The sequence below is a fragment of the Microchirus variegatus genome (assembly GCF_963457635.1).
Source record: "Microchirus variegatus genome assembly, chromosome: 5".
NCBI lineage: Eukaryota > Metazoa > Chordata > Actinopteri > Pleuronectiformes > Soleidae > Microchirus > Microchirus variegatus.
In genome coordinates, this window is record NC_139806.1 from 6,242,948 (window position 1) to 6,258,465 (window position 15,518).

General features: G+C 40.1%; 1 protein-coding gene across 1 annotated transcript in view; it reads right to left on the minus strand.

Annotated features, from left to right (window-relative positions):
- LOC310927705 (contactin-associated protein-like 4) overlaps positions 1-14,394 on the minus strand; it is a gene marked incomplete at its 5' end in the record, with an annotated part of 112,897 nt that extends 98,503 nt beyond the window's left edge. Inside the window, one exon of the mRNA XM_083890076.1 lies at positions 14,310-14,394. Within this exon, the coding sequence (XP_083746202.1) occupies positions 14,310-14,394 (85 nt within the window). The remainder of the gene's footprint in view (positions 1-14,309) is intronic.
- Between the last annotated feature and the right edge of the window lie 1,124 nt (positions 14,395-15,518).

Below are 15,518 nucleotides of genomic sequence, written 5' to 3' on the forward strand. Positions count from 1 at the left end.
TATTAATTAATTAATGTATTTATTTATGCATTTTGTTATTCCTGTATTTATTTATATTTATTGATATGTCAGGTTTTGTCCTCCATACACAATGCTCAAAAATACACAACCAAATCCAACAAATCCAATTAAAACAATGCAGCAATGGAACTGGCGGGGTGGAAGTCTGGAAGACATAACATTTCGGTAATTTTTTATTCATTTTGCTGTTCACAACCTTTTTATTTTGAGTGATGGTCGGCTTAAAAACAGCCTACGCATCGCTTACATCTCCGTCGGGTTTCTCATAATTTTATACATTTTTCAGGGAAAAAAATTGCCACACTGCTCATGTGGAGGGCTCAAAACTCATGTATCACAAATGATACGTATGGGTTAAAGTTAAAGTTACTTTGACATAAAAAGGTGCATGTTATTGTTTTGCACTCGAGTAGGAATCAAGGAATCAATTCTGTAGGGTGATTTGGGAGATGAGGGAGAGTGCAGATCTGCAATATTGCAACTTTTTGATAAACTTTCCCCTCATCCATTGCACGCCTATGCTGGTTTTATGGCAGTGATCAGGTAAATCACAACTGTTTTAGCATTCTTCGACCACAACAACTATCCACCAGTTGCCTGGTATATACTGTTTTATGATTGAATCGTGTGACGCCAAAGAATAATAGATGTTTTTGTCACTTAGCGTCACATTTTCACTTACATTTTATTTACACGAAAGGAAAGGAAAGGAAAAAGAAGCTTTTCTGTGTGCACTGTGAGAATATTCTTTACTGTAATTGAGACTGAAAGAGCCCGGTGACCTTGATAACTAACGCAGCTACAGTTGCTAAGTTTAATGTTCCCCGATATAATGTGGAATTATGGTCGGCCGTAACTAATATATTAGCTGTGCCAAATAGAGTTGTCGGCGTAAAAACCCATTTATTGTCGTAGTCTGTCGTCTCACAGTGACGAAGTACCGCGACCTCGGCGGTAGATCTGATATTTGAAGAGACAACGAGTCATCTTTGATGACAACAGCGCCACATGATGGATGAGTCAGATTTCTCCAGGGGAACGGCCCTCGGCCACATATATCAGTCCTGCAGGTCCTAATGGCAAATGGATGGACTGCAGTCATCTGCTCGTCGTGTAACTACCTGTTCCCGGGTTAATAAACACAGATTCATGAGCGGCGACGCCACATTGGTTCTGTAACCTTGACTTCATCAGATCCCATTAATGGCTTCACTTTGCCCGGGACACACATTTCCATAAGTGACGCTAAAGAAGAACGATGCGGCTTCGATTTATCCTCCGCGACCCGTTTCGCCACATATTCAAATAAAAATGGCAACTGCTTTCGCTCTCAGTGCAAACAACCAGCTCACAAAAAAAAAACGGAAATAAATCCCATGAGACACAGCTTTGCCACACTTCAAATAGACTCCTCAGCTATTTCAACACTGGATTAATCCTGTAAGAGATTAGCGGGCGTTTCATAATATCTGCTATTTAAACAGTTAGCACTAATATTTCCCTGCAGCGCTTTTGTCTTAAATAACCCGTTTTTGTTTTTAAATAAAGGGCACAAACTGGCACTCACTGGATGAGTAATGACATGCCCCCAGCATCTCTGTAATCTACTGTAACTCAAATTTAATCCACAGCCTGCAGCAGCCAAACCGAGTAACAAGACCATGAAGATCCCTGACCCTAATTAGCTGAGACACTGACCATCAAGTCCAAGGTTAAAAAAAACAAACTCCACTCATTCAACAGGATGAACTTCAATCAACTAGTTTAGTTGAGGAAACTTTCAGATTTGTATATTTTATATTATCGTTTAAACCATAGTTTACCCCCAGTCCAGAATAAACGCTAGATTACACCCCAGGTATATTATGGCCGAGGCCACTTTAACCCCAGAATATAAATTAGCTTAGGCCAGAATATACCCCTCTAGGCCAGAATATACCCCTCTAAAACAGATTATACCCCTATAGACCAGAATATACCCCTGTAGACCAGAATATACCCTGATAGACCAGAATATACCCCTGTAGACCAGAATATACCCTGATAGACCAGAATATACCCCTCTAGACCAGAATATACCCCTTTCGACCAGAATAGACCAGAATATACCCCTATAGATCAGAATATACCCTTATAGACCAGAATATACCCCTACAGACCAGAATATACCCCTGTAGACCAGAATATACCCCTATATACCAGAATATACCCCTCTAGACCAGAATATACCCCTATATACCAGAATATACCCCTCTAAGCCAGAATATACCCCTGTAGACCAGAATATACCCCTCTAGACCAGAATATACCCCTATAGACCAGAATATACGCCTCTAAAACAGAATATACCACCCATAGACCAGAATATACCCCTATAGACCAGAATATACCCCTATAGACCAGAATATACCCCTATAGACCAGAATATACCCCTCTAGGCCAGAATATACCCCTATCAACCAGAATATACCCCTCTAGGCCAGAATATACCCCCCATAGACCAGAATATACCCCTATAGACCAGAATATACCCCTCTAGGCCAGAATATACCCCTACAGGCCAGAATATACCCCTATCGACCAGAATATACCCCTCTAGCCCAGAATACACCCTTATAGACTAAAATATACCCCTTTATCCAGAATATAGCCCTCTAAGACAGAATATACCCCTCTAGGCCAGAATATACCCTTGTTTTCCATAAATGTATGAAACTTACTAAAGTAGTCAATGACTTCTATAGCCCGCATTTTGTTAGGTTGCTGATGAAAGAAGCTAATGTTTTATTTATTAGTGAGTGAATATACTGTGTAAATACAATAAAAATCTCTTAACAAAAGAGGGGTACACTCTGGCCTAGGCCAAACTACACCTGGGTTGATTCTGGGCAGGGGTTCATATTATACATCTACCAAAGATCCAACCTCCATGAGGGTTCTTTCTAACGCAGAGCGTTATTCATATATATTCATGTTATTCACTTAGCCATCCCTCTCTGGTATAAATGCAGCGGTCCTTAATGGCTGCCGTTAAAGTTGACTGTTGTCTCTCTCTGTTAAATAAGAATAAAAAAGCAGCTCAGCGGCTCACGTACAGATTTACTGCGAGGGGAGAGACACAAATATGAAACCCCTCAGGACAAAATACTGCCGCCTTAAATTCCCTCTGATAAATACTTGACCTCGCCCCTGGCTCTGGCTCTGGCTCTGGCTCTGAAATATGAAATGTGGAGAGAAAAGCAGCTGCACACGATGATTAAGTGAATGATGTCCTGCATTAAAGGTGGACTCGCTGGGGAGTGAATGGTTGAAGGACATCTTATTGGTTTCAGGGAGCTTCGAGGTTTGATTGCTTTGTTTCTGTTTCATGGATTTTAAACGGATGACGTTCCTCTGGGTCAGAAGAGCTTTTTCTTTAGTTTTAATTTGGTTCTGTGCTCTTGTGGTGTCACCGTTCATCTCAATCATCTCTATCTTTATAGTCCTAACCCTCAACTATAACTCACTGTTACCAGTGATATCAAATTATTATGATTATTAAATCCAGACTAAACTTTCACACGATAACGTACAACAACTATTTTCATAAATCGACTACTTGTTTTGGCCATAAAATGTTGATCAACGTTCCCCAAAACTTAAAAATGATGATGTTCTCAAAAGCCTTATTTTGTCCACAAACTAAAATGAGTCACTTTTACTGATTTCTTTGTTATTTGGATCAAAGAAAAGCAGAAAATATGTATAAAATAATATATATACAATTCATTAAGCAAATAATCAAAGCTCACTCCAGTGCACTGACCTCCATCTTGTCGTTGTGTGATAAACTGAAGATTTCCATTAACGTTTTAAGATTTTAACCACTACACTAAACCTTGGAGACATATATTTTAATAATAATTTGCGAAAAAATTTAGATTTTAAATGCTTTCTACATGCACAAGGTGCATTATGTAATAAATCTAAAGCAACTGGCCATAAAATCCTCCTAATATGTCACAGAGACTCAGGAATAATGTTCATATAACAAACTGAACTCACCAACAACAACAGTACAGACAAAATATTTGCATAAAAATTTTTTTTTTATGTTTTGGCATGTGGCGCCACCTACCGCCGTCTACCAATCATTGCAGTCAGTAGAGTCTCAGCTGCCGAGCAACCACGGGGGTCGCCAGTTACGCCAGAAAACGAAACTCTGTATTTTGAATTTGAGTGTAGTAACTGTTTTTGGCCACATTCTTACATATGGCACCTTTAAGTCTCTAAAAAAAATGTAACAGTATAAAGTCCTGTGAAACTGTAACAGACGATAACTATCCATCCATCCATCCATTATCTACCGCTTCATCCTTCTTTTAATCTGGCAAATTTAATTTTTTATTTTATTTATTTAAATAAAGCCCAGTTTTTCTAAATAAACGCAACAATTTTCTCTTAAAATCATTTTTCAGGCGAACGCAGTGCGCTTCCACGCTTGCACGCTCGAATCTCAATATCTCTCATATTTAATTCATCCGTCCTTTTTTTTTATCGTTTGTTTATTTTCTCCCCCTCTTCCACTGGTATAGTGACCCACTTCCACCCACCGGGAAAACATTAAAGTTTAATTTCTTCTCATCCTCTCTGATCCGGGGCCTTTTCTCGCCTCCCTGGGAGAAAACTCGCTGCTCCTCTCCTTATTGATCCACCGCCCCTGATTCCTCTTTTGTCAATAAAGCCCTAAAGTGTGTCTGTGCATGCACTGTTTTCATTATCACTGGTGTTCCAAGAAGTCCTTACATGTGTTGAATTGACCCTCCTTCTTTTTTCTTTTTTTTTGTTACTAACAGCATGATTTAATAGTTGCCTGTTACAGTTGGTTTCTCTATGGAGATCAGTGGAGTGAAATAATAGCTTCCTGCATGTTTTATTCTCCATTTCCCTGGGCACAGTTTGGTGCACAAGTGAGAGACACGAAAATGAAATGAGAAATCTACTTGTATTTTCTTGTAAAGCTGCACTTTTCAGCACTTTTATATTAACAGTTGGTCTGATGACTCACGGTGTGAGAGAAGTTTCTGGAGCGACCGCAGAGATTTATCACCCAATTCTCCTCTCGGTCTTATTATATGGAGCTGATTAGTATTCGTTTAGTTTCCCCTTTTCTGTCGTTTTACATCAAACCCACACATTTTTTTTACTCTGACAACCGCGCGCAGTATGGAAGACTTAAAATTAGCTCATTATCAACGATGAGACAGCAGTTTAAGCATTTAACAACCTCAAAGCAAGCATTGGTCTGGATGATATGACCCAAAAGAGCTCTTAACCTAACCCAGCCACTCTTTGACCTCATTATTTATAATTATCTGGTCACACTTTAGATTAGGGAACACATATTCACCATTAAAGGTGCATTATGTAATAAATCTAAAGCAACTGGCCGTAAAGTCCTCCTAATATGTCACAGAGACTCAGGAATAATGTTCATATAACAAACTGAACTCACCGACAACAACAGTACAGACAAAATATTTGCATTAAAAAAAATATTTTGCAGACTGCAAATCATCAATCAATCAATCAATCAATGTTTTGGCATGTGGCGCCACCTTCCGCCATCTACCAATCATTGCAGTCAGTAGAGTTTCAGCTGCCGCGCAACCTCGGGTTGCCAGTTACGTCAGAAAACGAAACTCTGTATTTTGAATTTGAATGTAGTAACTGCTTTTGACCACATTCTAACATATGGCACCTTTAACTAGGTGCTTATGGACATATACTGTGAAAGTCGCATACTAGCCCTTTATAAGTCATCGTGAAGCATGTATCAACACCTTATTCTACCTCTATTATGACATGAATTAAGATTTGTCCTACATAGGGTGTTAATGCACGCTTAATATTTACTAATAAAGGGCTAGTACGCTACTTATACGCATGTTAGTGAACACATTTTAGGGCCATATTCATTGTTTAAAGGTGCCATATGTAAGAATGTGGCCAAAAACTGTTACTGCACTCAAATTCAAAATACAGAGGTATTTTAGATGTCGTTTTTTGACGTAACTGGCAACCCGTGGTTGAATGATTGGTGGCGGCGGTAGGTGGCGCCACATGCCAAAACATGATTTCAAAACACAAACAAGATTTGCAGTCTGCAAAAAAAAATGTTATGCAAATATTTTGTCGTCGTTTTTGGTGAGTTCAGTTTGTTATATGAACATTATTCCTGAGTCTCTGTGACATATTAGGAGGATTTTATGGCCAGTTGTTTTAGATTTATTACATAATGCACCTTTAAATCTGGGGTTTCCACACTGTTTCACTACAAGGACCAGCTGAGAGTAATTTACTACGAATGTCATGATAAATAAAAGCATTATTCAACCTTGTGAACACATAAAAGTCAATCCTTAGCTTAGCATCTGTGCTCTGAGCCTGTTTCCACTCTGCTCCGACCTCCTTTTGGTTTGGTCCGTTCAAATTAATACGAATTACATGGCGATACGTCATGTTTTTGCACGACAGTTCGGTCTAGTGGTCTATTTTTGTAATTATCCCAGTGTCAGGTGTGATTAAGGGCCCGGTCATACTTTCCAAAACAAGATAACCACTGTTTGTTATTTACAATATTGAACAGCAGTTGTCTTACTATTATCCACATGCACACCTGGCTGAATGTCTCAGACATTTAAGGAAAATGAGTCAGCCATCGTAAACGTCTACAGATCACGAAGAGGTTTTGTTGTCGCATCTCACACCAATTTCACAGCCACAGTCCTCCTCGCCTCAAAAGACTCATTTTAATCCAAACCACTGGGAAACGGCATGTTGTGACATTGTTTCGCGCTCGCTCTTTCTCTCTGCACTTAATTCTTCTCCAGGTGGAAGCTCATTGTGCCGTCAATCACTCATCTCCACCTACGCAGCGTACTCTGCATTGCAGAGAGCGCGCTCCTGACAAAGACCTCACCACGACACTTCAGACACCACGGATTAAAGCGACCAAGTTATTTAATTTCTCTTTATTTTATTTCTACCTGCAGGAAAAGAGCAGAAATACTTTAAAATTTAGGAGAAGACCTGCGATTGAGACCATTAAATGGGACATATTATGCAAAATCAACTTTCTAACCCTTATATTTGGGACTCTGGAGGCCATATGAGTCGGCAATAGTATCTGGAAGAGCAGAAGTCTGTGAAGTGTTCTATTCTTGGCTGCACAGTGCAGCACAGAGTTCTACACAAACTTCCAGCCTCAGAGGATTTACATTTTATATATGACGGCAATGTGCCGGCTAGAGTTGGCAGCAAATGATGGCTTTTCCAAATGCTAACTGCTGTTAGCTGCCGTTAGCCTCAGTGACGCTGACAGAGGTGGAAAAAGTACTAAAATATTGTACTCAAGTAAAAGTACCAATACTATGATGAATTGTTACTCAAGTAGAAGTAAAAGTAGTCATCTGAAAATGTACTCAAGTAGAAGTAAAAAGTAGTTCATTTGAAATGTACTACTTACTTTGCGTGGGGTGTGAGGCTAGTAGAAATATGACAAGGGCAGAAATCCAAAACTATTTTGGAGCTCACATCATCATTGGTCTGGTTCTGGTGTATATTTTCCCCCTGTAGGTCTTCATTGTGCTGAATTTTTATTTTTACTCAGTAACAGATAGGATTTATAAAGTAACTAAGTACAATACTTGAGTTAATACGTACTCAAGTAAAATACAAAATCCTGATTTTAAATTGTACTTAGAAAATACAAAATACACAAAAAAAGTATTCAATACAGTTACTTGAGTAAATGTGTTTAGTTACTTTCCACCACGTAGTTTCCTGTGTCACAGTGCAGCACAGAGTTCTACACAAACTTCCATCCTCAGAGGATTTACATTTTATATATGACGGCAATGTGCCGGCTAGAGTCGGCAAACGATGGCTTTTCCAAATGCTAACTGCTGTTAGCTGCCGTTAGCCTCAGTGACGCTGACGTAGTTTCCTGTGTCTCATTTGCATATTTAAAAAGACAAGCGCTCAAAAGCGAGCGTTCTGAACAGGGCTGTTTTGGCAGAGTGATTGAACTGCTGTGGTGCTTCATCCTTAAGGTATTTTGACCAAAGCATGTGACAGACATGTTCATTAGGACACCAGGGAACTAGGTTCACTTGGAGAAATAGGTTATAATATGTCTACTTTAACTCTTCATAAATCAAATGGGAAATCGATTCATTTCCTCATAGATTTACATGTAAAACAACAGGCTTGAGGCACTTCCACATTGGCTTCACTTTCCAAAAACCAGAGACTGCAGGACACAAGTCCACAGTAGCTCGTAGTGATTATCCCTCCTCCTCCTTTTCCTCCAGTGCCACCAGCACGCTGACACTTTTGGCTTCAACTGAAATCATTTAACTAATAAAGTCGTGGCTGTTAAATAATTCAGAGCAAATGTACTTTGTCTCGGGGAGAAATAATGTTATTCCTCAAGCACAAACAAGCAGACCAACAACTATCGACTCCGTCTTCATCAGGGACACTTAATCTTTTTTTTTCTTTTTTTTAATTTAACTTGGTCATCTGCATAACTCAATACCCGAGACTCCAGGGATCGTTGCTTTTTTGTTGTGTTGTTGGATGGATTACTGTGAACTGAGGACCAGGCAACTACATTTCTGGTGATCCTGTGACTTCAGCTAACCGTGTGAAATTATTTACGGCTAACGATGTCCGCTTCATCCTCAGATGTTGGCATGGTAACACCAACATAAATCATCACTTTTCCTGAGCACAATGGTGCCGGCGCTGTTGTTTTTCGACATCATACTGCATTGTGTTCAGCTGAAGCTTCTTTTCTCAGGAGTAATTAAAAAGGTCCCTCATTCGAAAAAAACCAAAAACATTTGTCGCTCAACAAAACGTGTGCTTAAGTGATTTCTGTGTGTTTTTAAGGACCAATTTAACCATTTAGGCCCATTTAGTACACGACTTTAAGATCATCCCACATACAGAACCGTTCAAAAGTTTGGGGTCACTTAGAAATGTTGTTATTTTTAAAGGAAAAGCACTTTTTTTCAATGAATATAACATTAAATTAATCAGAAATACACTCAATACATTGTTTATGTGAGCCTGTTTTCAGAGACAGTGTGGTCGTTCCATGGTGTGATCATTTTTACCGTCCGCTCTGCTCTGACCACGTTTTGGTTTGGTTCTTTCAAATTAATATGAATTACATGGTGATACGTCAGGTTTTTGCACTACTGCTCTGTCTATTACTCGATTTCTGTAATTATCCCAGTGTCAGGTGTGATTAAGGGCTGGGTCATACTTTCCAAAACAAGACAAAAACTCAACAAAACGTGTGCTAAAGTGATTTCTGTGTGTTTTTAAGGACCAGTTTTACCATTTAGTACACGACTTTAAGATCATCCCACATACAGTACCATTCAAAAGTTTGGGGTCACTTAGAAATGTCCTTCGAAGGAAAAACACTTTTTTTCAATGAATATAACATTAAAGGAATCAGAAATACACTCTATACATTGTTAATGTGGTAAACGACTATTCTAGCTGCAAACGTCTGTTTTTTAATGGAATATGTACATAGGTGTATAGAGGCCCATTTCCAGTGTTCTAATGGTACATTGTGTTTATTAATCGTGTTAGAAGGCTATTGGATAATTAGAAAACCCTTGAAAACCTTTGTGCAATGATGTTAGCACAGCTGAAAACAGTTTTATTTTGAATAAAAAAATCAGTATTTCTAATCGTGTCAATGTCTTGACTATGTTTTCTATTCATTTTACTCTTTTGATGAATAAAAGTGTGACTTTTAATGGAAAACAAAAAAATTGTATAGGTGAGCCCAACACTTTTGAACGGTAGTGAACATACAATGCTTTCATGTGACCAGGAATCATAGAAATCTCAAGGATTCAAACTCAAACTCCACCACGACCCACTAATCCATGCACTAAACACACAAAAAAAATAAAACCTCTGAACCAAAACACAACTGCTGAGCGCTTTTTGAATCATCGCTCCAAGAAAAGAACATCTCACACTTTTCCAATTAACACCGACACTAAAAACTAACCTGGAACACAAACGACAGAGGAGTGAGTAACTGTTTGTGGTCGGCTTAAAGCCACACTTCCGTTTAAAAAACGAGTCATTTGTCTCGTCTTCTCTAAGCTGTTCTGTCACGTCCTAATACTGAGCGAGTGTGTTAAATGCACGGTGGATTTTACGGTCGTTATTCACAGCGAGTTCCCCAGAGTCTGGTCGAGTTAACTCGCTCGCCGTAGCTTCCGCTAACCCCCGGCGTCGGAGCGGCGTCTGTGCCTGTTCAAATATGCACTTCTACTAATTTCTGAACTCATGTCTACTCTCCGCTGAGGATGAAGTCGTGAAGCTCTGTGTGAAACCTGCCCGCCGAGATCTCTGCAGACTGCCACAGACTTTACTTATTGAGGTGCTGTGGTTTATGGTCCGTGCATGATGTGTGTGCTGCTGGCTCTGACTGTGTGAGACGGGTTAGAGAGTGGGAGACGAATGCACAGAAAGAGACAAAACTAGAGGGAAGAAAAGGCACTGATATCAGAATACACCGTATAATAACACACTGGAAAACCTGCAACACTTATATTTTTATTTTTATTCGATAATAACGTCGTCCATTTTCAAGAGTTTAAAGCTGGATCGCTAGAAAATGACTCGATTGTCTTGATTAGCTGATTGTCACAGCGCAGACGAACGCAATTATTTTTATGCTCGACAGATTTTCAGGGTCAACCGTTCCATCTCTGAAACGCTCTACTCGCATCGATGTGTAATGGTGTATTTATTGTGCAATATTTTGGAGACATATCGTAGCCTATTTCTCCAAGCTAACCTAGCTCCCTGGTGTCCTAATGAACATGTCTGTGACATGCTTTGGTCAAAATACCTTAAGGATGAAGCACCACAGCAGTTCAATCACTCTGCCAAAACAGCCCTGTTCAGAACGCTGGCTTTTGAGTGCCTGTCTCTTTAAATATGCAAATGAGACACAGGAAACTACGTCAGCGTCACTGAGGCTAACGGCAGCTAACAGCAGTTAGCATTTGGAAAAGCCATTATTTGCCGACTGCAAATTGCCGTGATATATAAAATGTAAATCCTCTGAGGCTGGAAGTTTGTGTAGAACTCTGTGCTGCACTGTGCAGCCAAGAATAGAACACTTTGCAGACTTCTGCTCTTCCAGATACTATTGCCCTCTCCTGCACTTTCGTGTTTTTTAGGGACAAAGCGGAGCTCCGCGAGACAACAATTCCAGGAATGTCTCATTGTGACGTAGCAATGAGTGCGGAAGTCAACATCGCGTGTTTTTATCTCCTGTACTTAGACTGAGGAGGACCACAAAAACATGACTGAGTCATCTTTTTTCACACTTTACCGACTCATAGGACTTCCAGAGTCCCAAATACAAGTATTAAAATGATTAAAAAGTTGTATTTGCATAACATGTGCCCTTTAAAGGTTTCTTTTCAACATAGGCAGCTGTTGTTGGTGCCGGAGTGGCCAGATTGAGATTTGTGCGTTCGCTTTCCCCAACAATGAGTTGTGCGGCGATAATAGCATTAATCAGTGTTGCGTGAAGTCATTTCACCACGGTGTGACATTTGTTTTTATTCAAAAGTCATGTACTACAGCCTTAAAAAATATACAAGTGCACTGAAGACTGGAGTTTTGTGAATTATTTGTTAGATTTGATCAGATGGAGAAAGGGAAAAAAAAAAAGATTTACAGACCTCAAAGAATTAGCATTACATAACGGCTGACAGCTGCACTGATTTATAAAGATCAGCATTGGTCGTAGAAGAACTTTATTATTTAACAAGCCGACAGTGGTGAATCTCCTCCAAATACCTGCACTTTACTTTTACCTTTATTTATTTTTCAGGAAACACATGCTGCCATGATCTGAAACCACGTACAGCACAAGCGCCTTCTTATGGAAACTGCAGGAGAGAGAGAGATAAAAATGAGCAGCAGCTCTTTTGATTCATATACAGCGGGAAGTCCGTCATCCAGGTAGAAGAAAGAGAAAAAAAACGAGTAAGGAGAGAGACGCACAAAAGGGAGGAGAGGGGAAAAAAAGGATGGATGGGGGTAAAGGATCAAAGGAAGAGGAGAGGACAGTGATCTGAGTGAGTCTGAAACAGCAGCAAAGAGGATTATTTTGGGCTGTCACTTTTGATTACGGATAACCGTTCAAAGCGATGTTGCCTCGCAGCGAGGCGGTTGCTGGTTCGCGCGGTGGTCCGAGTATGATGTTCTCCCCCGTGTGTCGTTTTCCTTCCACAGTCCAACACTCTCAATCACCTGTGAATGGTCGTTTGTCCCCGTGATGGATCCCCCCCCCCATCCACCCGCCCACCTCTCGCCCTACATCAGCTGGGATTGGCACCAGCAGCCGCACAAACCCTCACGTGGAGGATACAGTGGAAGACAATGGCTTAAAGGTCACATAGAGTGGTCCTGTTGCACACAAATGTTAGTTATGGAGGTCTACTTACATATATTAACTTGTTTTTATGGTCAAAAACCTCCTAGTTGATGTAAACGAGCCGATAGAAATCTCTCTTTTCTGACAGTGTTTTTCTGCTGCGAGATTTCAGAGTGAACTTTCACCCCCAGAAGACAGAGTCTTGTGATTGGCCAGTACTATCCAGCACATCCGCTCTCAGAAGCGCAGCGCCCCCCTCGGGAACGGTGGATGCACTGCTCCTCATTATCAAAACATTGTTTTAACAGTGTTTAAAAATAGCTTCTTCACAACTCCCCGCCGCACTCCCTTTCATGACTTTAAACCGGAGTCAGACCCAGAGTCAGAAGACACTGTCGCTCGTGAAACACCTCCACAACGGACGTTATTCTTCTTCTGCGGTTCAATGTACGCAACCGGATGTGCAGGACGATCGGTTATTCAGGAGAACCGCTGAATACGTAACTATTACGGGATTTTCAGTGATCTCGTTGAGCCCCGAGATTACAATAAAACACAGCGTTCTGAGCAATGGCTGAACTGTTTGTTTCGAACCGTCAGGGCTTCATAAACAAGGTAATGACGCAGATACACACCAAAAAACAGCGATAATAGGAACTTCCGGTCTAGTTCCGCTTTAAAAACTGTTCCAAATGTACAGCCTAGAAGTGCATACTGATGCTGATGTTGTTTCCCTCAGGGAGGCATAACAAAGGAAAGAAGGATGAAGAGAATAAAATGCGGTGTGATCAAACATCCTCCTCCTCCTCCAAAAACATCACTTTTTTTTCCCCTTCCATCCTTCAAGGTTATAGAAAAGTGTTAGAAAATGCATGTCGTTGGAAATAATGGCTCTTCAATTTAAAGCTGAAATGACACTCAGGTTTCGACATAATGCTTGGCTGCACAGCAGGGTTTTTTTTTTGTTATCCTGAAGAAAGGAGACACTGTGCTGTAAGATAAGGGAGGTGGAGGAGCAGGAAGATGGAAGATGGAAGCGTAGAGACAATTTTGAACAGTGAGGAGAGGAAAGTTACAGAAGAGGCGCGAGGAAACCGGGACAAGAAACAGCGGGAGGATGGAGACACGTGTCGTGGAAGAGGATGGAGACACACAAGCGTACGTCATCATCGCTATCCTTCTCCTTACTTTGTCCTCCCTTCGCCTCCCTCTTATACTCCTGCTCCCTGCATCACAGAATCAAACCAACAACCTTTCCGTTCCAAAAAAAAAATACAAACCCTCTGGACCTGTGTGAGCACAGACTGGCTCAATCTCACGCTTCTCTGAGCACCAAATTAACCAGAAAACTAAAAGATTAAGAGATTAATTTGGTTATGCTGTGGCTCAGAGGTAGACTGGGTCGCCTATCAACAAGGTTCAATCCCCCAGCTCTGCTGTGTGAAAAGGCTGAATGAGAATTAAATGGATATATTTACTATTACGCACACATATAACAGCAACATGTGCATTTTGCGTTCAAAAAGGACACGGATGGACGCTGCGTAAAAGTTGAATCCAAAACGCGTTCATTGATCCAGATCACACACACAATCACATCATCAAAGCGTTTCCACTCATTTTTTTTACTACAAACGACAGGCATCACATTCTGCAGTAAAAACACTTTGATTTAATTTAATTTCATTGAATCTAAACGCGACAAATCGCCGCTCCGCGCGCAGCCCGGACTGATCCGTCTCCTCCAGGGGAAAGAGGAGAGAGAGAGAGAGAAAAGTGTCAGAGCGCACACAGCAGCGTAATCTCTCACCTTCTCCTCTTGTCCCGCACGAGCTGGAGAGAAGCAGAACCTGAGAGATGATAATCCCAGCGACTCTTTTAGTCCACACGTGCATGATGGAGAAGAAGAAACTGAGACTGCAGAGAGGCAAACACACGGAGACTGAGAGAGAGGAGAGACGACAGAACCTCTGCTCTCCAGCAGCTCCGTCCTCTCACATACACCACACTGAGAGAGAGAGAGGGAGGGAGGGAGAGAGAGAGAGAGAGAGAGAGTCCTCCTCCTCTCAGTGAACAACATTGTCTTTTTCCATCGAGTTTCAAAGATTTGCGAACATAAGCATTTCTTCCCACATGGATATCAACAGATGTTCTGACATGAATAATAATAATAATAATAAAAAGATTAAAATAGTCTTTCTTTTTTTTCATGGTTGGTTTTTCAGAGTAATTCCACTCAGATCTGATCGACATAGCAATGTTAACTGACCCAGTACCGGACACTTGAACATTGCTAATTAACTACCGATAGTTAATTATGGGGCATGGTGGGTATGTGCAGGCAGGAGTCACCATCGGAGTCACTTGCAGGTTGGAGATTCTCGTGAGAGTTGTCGAAAAACAAACAAAAAAATACTCAGCAAAACATAAAAACCCCCCCCGAAAAACCGATAAAAATTGACTCCAAAAACAGAAAAAACATTACACAAAAAAATACTCTAAAAAACAGGGAGAATAATTACTCTGAAAAACAGTAAAAAAAAAAATGTACTCAGAAAAACAGAAAAAATCCCCCGAAAAAACAATAAAAATTTACTCTGAAAAACAGAAAAAAAAATCACTCCAAAAAACAGAAAAGAAAATGATTCCGAAAAACAGAAAAAAATGTACTCAGAAAAACAGGAAAAAAAATGACTCCGGAAAAAAAAAATTATCTGAAAAACAGAAAAAAAAAATTACTCTGAACTGAAACTGAAAAAGAATTACTCCGGAATACGACAAAATTACTCAGAAAAAGAGAAAAAATATTCTCTGAATAACAAAAAAAAAAAAACTGAAAACAAAATACTCGGAAAAAACAGATTAATTACTCTTAATTAAACAGGGACAAAATGAGTCAGAAAAACAGAATTAAAAAAAAAAAATTATTAAATTAACTTACCTAGAAAAAACTTTTTTTTTTTTTCCCCAAATGAATGCAATGTGCTTCCATAGATATCAACAGATGTTCTTACATGAA